This window comes from Nematolebias whitei, unplaced genomic scaffold (genome assembly GCF_014905685.2).
Source record: "Nematolebias whitei isolate Nwh7 unplaced genomic scaffold, NemWhi1 Nwh_scaf_3121, whole genome shotgun sequence".
Classification (NCBI taxonomy): domain Eukaryota; kingdom Metazoa; phylum Chordata; class Actinopteri; order Cyprinodontiformes; family Rivulidae; genus Nematolebias; species Nematolebias whitei.
The window spans coordinates 1,008-5,262 of record NW_023621666.1 but is presented as its reverse complement, the minus strand read 5'-3'; the positions used below and the strand labels follow the sequence as shown (position 1 = coordinate 5,262).

General features: G+C 40.6%; 1 protein-coding gene across 1 annotated transcript; it reads right to left on the bottom strand.

The window, feature by feature from the left end:
- Positions 1–1,997: 1,997 nt before the first annotated feature.
- On the bottom strand, positions 1,998–3,972 carry LOC119429578. The gene is made up of 5 exons (XM_037697180.1): positions 3,766–3,972; positions 3,542–3,627; positions 3,202–3,396; positions 3,037–3,116; positions 1,998–2,691 (listed from the first exon to the last, which is right to left on the bottom strand). The coding sequence occupies exons 1-5, from the start codon at positions 3,914–3,916 to the stop codon at positions 2,442–2,444; spliced, it is 762 nt and encodes a 253-aa protein (XP_037553108.1). The 5' UTR covers positions 3,917–3,972; the 3' UTR covers positions 1,998–2,441.
- Positions 3,973–4,255: the final 283 nt, after the last annotated feature.

Below are 4,255 nucleotides of genomic sequence, written 5' to 3'. Positions count from 1 at the left end.
CCGCGTTTGTAGTCGGCATTTCAAACCTGAGGACATTCAAGAGCCAGGATCTGAAAAGGGAAGACGGATGTTAAAAAAGGGAGCTGTACCTGCTTTGTTTGAATGGAATAATTACTCCCTTCCACCTCCAAGACCCGCGGTTATGCTGCTAGTCCAGACCCTGCAGTTGTGGATTCAGTGCTGGAGGAAAATAATCATCTCCGGGAGGAAGTCCGCCAGCTACGGGAACAGGTTGAGAGCCTGACACTGAGGCAGCGATTCGGCATTCACCGTTTTGCATCCTCCGACAAGGACATTAGATTCTTCACAAGGTAGGTGTGTGTGTGTGTGTGTGTGTGAGGAGGGGGATGCGCGCGCGTTTGTGTTACACAGAGTATAAAATTATTTTAGAAAACCTTTTCACGAGTTATATGCTAAAGCGAAAAATTCAGTTTGAATTAAGTTCGCTCTCTCTCTGTCTCTCTCTATATTTAATGTGTGTGTGTGTGTGTGTGTGTCTATGTGCCTAGGTATATTATTTGTGTGTATGTATACATTTCATTTATTTTAATTTTTTGTGTTCATTTCATACTTAAAGCCCCAAAAAAACAATTTACAAAACCACATGAAAAAAATACATAAAATGAAAGGTAGCAGAAGAAATAATCTTATCATATCAGCCCCTTCTTTAAAACAAAATTAACTCAAAATATCAATTCAAACAACAGTCATCTATGAATAATGTAACATGACAAATAACTAATACCAATCTTCCATATAAGTATTTATATTCTAAATTAATTACAGTATTACAGCACAGTGCCTGGGGTTGAATTTATTTTTAAGTATGCTGTGTAGTTTAACATGGACACTAATTGTTATGGTATGTTTTTTTTTCAGGTTTGCATCATATGACCTCCTGATGCGTTTCTGGGGCATGATTGAGCCCTCTCTGCCATCCATGGTCAGTGTTCGCCAAGGACAGAGAGGAACTGCCCTCGACTCCACTCCATCAACTTGTACTTTGCAGCCCATCGATGAGTTTTTCATGTTTTTAAATTACCTTGCCCTTGGATCCAAGCAACGTGATCTTGCTGACCGGTACGGTGTCCATCAGTCCACTGTCAGCAGGATCATCACAACATGGAGCAATTTCTTATTTACAGTCTTAGGTTCAATTAGGATCTGGATACCGGAGGAACATATACGAAAACATCTACCGGCAGACTTCAAACACTACCCTGACACTACAGTCATCCTTGACTGCACTGAGCTGAGGTGTCAGTGCCCATCTTCCCCTCTCCTCCAGAGTGAGGTGTTTTCATCTTATAAATCCCACTGCACTCTGAAAGGGCTGATTGGGATTGCACCTCATGGGGCAGTGACATTCATCTCTGGACTGTATGCCGGGTCCATCAGTGACAAGCAGATCACCCGTGAATCTGGTCTCATCACGCTGTTAAAACCAGGGATGGCTGTTATGGTGGACAGGGGCTTTCTTATTGATGACATTGTTCCCTGCAAAGTTTACAGGCCAGCATTTCTGTCTGGCAGGTCTCAGATGTCTGCTGAGGATGTTAGAGAGACCCAGGACATAGCACGTCTCAGGGTGCATGTGGAGCGCCTCATTCGCCGGGTCAAAGAGCACAAGTTACTTGACTCTGAAATTCCCCTAGGTGTTTTTGGTATAATCAACCAACTGTTCACTGTTGCTTGTCTACTCACAAATTATGAAAATGGCCCACTAGTAAAGGCCTGGGCAAAGAAGCCTGACATCTGAGTAACAGCAAGAAAATATGCTGTATATCTATGTTTGATTTTGTTTTTTTGTACTTACAATAAAATTAAATCACTGTCATAAATATTTCAATTTCTCTGAACTTTTTCCATTAAATCAGTTCTTTTATAACATTTTTCATGTAAGTCAAGCCATCAAGTGGGATATTGAAATACAGTACTAATAAAACTGAAATGAAAAAATTTATTTTATTTTATTTTTTTTTTCAAAAAATGCCACTCATCTAGTGAATGCAAACTGTTGAAACAGAAAAACACAGTTCACAAAGAGGGTATGATTATAACAGCCTAATAGCTAATTTCAAACAGAATAAATTGTATCTGACCTTAAAGAGAAATACATAAATCTAACTGCTTAAAAATAATATAAATGGAAGGAACATGACACAAGTATTAACAGTATTTTCAATTATATATGCAAAGGTTAAAATTTGACTATGTTACCTTAATTTGCCAGGCAAGCGCTGAGGTAAAAATAAAAAAAGAAATGGTCAACCTTTTGTTTTATGGTTTGCAGTTCTTCCATGTCACGGGGAACCCTCTCAATAAACATGTCATTTTCTGTGTAAATGACAAAGTCACACCAGTCACACCCTGAAATTAGCATTTGTCCCTGGATTTGCCAGTAATATGGGTGTGTACGTTTGAGTGCCTGCCTACCATCCCTAATCATTATGTAAGAGGACGTGTTGGTGTGGACGGGTCCTGGGAACTACCTTTGCTGGCAGCTGATATGACAGAACACTTCCCTCTTGTACTGGACCAAACAAAGAGTCAACAAGAGGGACATCGTTGGAGACAGCCATTGTGGTGATCATTGGTGCTTCTTCAGCTGGAAGTCCCCGGTACACATCCTGTATCCTTAGGGTGGAGATGAGTGGCAGAGGGCTGGTAGTGCCTTTATACAAGTTGCTTCTGTTGAGAAAAATAAAAATTTGTCATAAACAAGACATTAATAGGCAAATGATGAAATTTATACTAAATAAAGCCTATGTTATTGTATTTTAGGCAATAAAGTTATTGTCTTGTTTAAAAACGAAGTTTGATTAGTTACTTATTTGCATTTTTAACCTATCTCTGGCATAGTACAACATAAGCTTAAGTACCATACCATAACATTTTATGTATAAAGCACATAAAACAGCAAAACATGCACTTTTTGTGCATGTGTTGTGATAGTAAATTTAATGAATTTTTAAAAATGTGTGTGTGTGTGTGTGTGTTTGTGCATGTGTCTGTGTTCTTTAAATTAAAACAAACCTAATTCCTTCAAAGATTTTCCTCTCTCTTGGTTTTGCTGACAGGACGACCATGTCCTTAACTGGACCAGGTTTTATGCCCTGCATCCAAAAACAACATTGATGTAAATACAGTATTGAACTATAATTCATAAGCAGGAATAAAGAGTCATCAATATGTAGTTACCATTGTCCTCGGTTTATGCCACTTTTGTTCGGTGTCTGTGCAGCTTAGGACTGGAGGAACAGCTGGAAGCTTCAACTGGGAGTAGTGAGCCGTCTGGAACAGCAGAGCTGCCACATGGCTGCACAGGACTGTACCTGCCACACAGGTGCACTGACATCCCTGAAACTCCACCGGCTTTGATTCCCTCAGCACCATCTGTGTACAATACCAAATATTTGTTAAGAGACCAAAATGTACCAACTCCAAGTGCTATTATGAAAAGACAACCGTAATTATCAAAGTCCTACTAGCTTCTTAAAACACAGCCCTGTAGAGAACATGTCGGGTGGTTTTGACTTACACTCAAACAGTGGGGCTTCTGGCTTTTCCTCGTTGACTGGAAACACTCAGCCCTAACTGTGACTTCTCCTGCCTCCTTGTTTGAAACTAATATTTGGGTTAATCAGAAACATTGTACAGACAACACACGTTTACTCAACAATTTAGCAAGGTTAGCTACGTTAGCTGTGTTATATGTAGCCTGCATGAGGCAGTTCGGTGAACTGAAAAAAAATACCGACTTACCTTCGTACTTATTTATGTAGTTGGACACATAAAGCTTGAATCCTTTGTCCTTTTTAGATGTGGGCGCTTTCGAGAAAGTCTGAATAATTCTGTAGACATCATTAACAGATATTGTTGGCAAGTCCTGCAGTGATCGAGTGAAAAACGCCATCACTAACACTGTGTTGACAGCAAACAGGAAGTGCGCAGCCCTTCTGAAAAATGCGGAAGTGCTAGAACGGAAGTCCGTGGCATATAGTCTGTTGGTGGCGGTAAAGCAGCTTTAAGTTGGTGGTCAGCCGCCCATAAAGACCGCACGAAGAAGAAGAAGAAGAAGAAGAAGAAGTTCGTTGTTCAGTCGCACTTGCAGTTGTTGTCGTGCAGAGCCTCGTCATGCTCAGAGCAGTCATTCCTCGCACGTTTCCACGGCTCATCCGAGTCTGTTCCTATGGAACCGCTGTCCCAGCGCCGAACCCGCAGCCCGAGGTCCATTACAACAAGGTAAAAGTTA

Coding starts and splice junctions, on each gene's coding strand:
- LOC119429578 (XM_037697180.1), bottom strand. CDS start 3,916: ATGGCGTTTTTCACTCGATCACTGCAGGACTTGCCAACAATATCTGTT. Junction 3,628..3,765: donor CTACATAAATAAGTACGAAG/GTAAGTCGGTAT, acceptor CCCAAATATTAG/TTTCAAACAAGGAGGCAGGA. Junction 2,692..3,036: donor AAAATCTTTGAAGGAATTAG/GTTTGTTTTAAT, acceptor TTTTCTCAACAG/AAGCAACTTGTATAAAGGCA.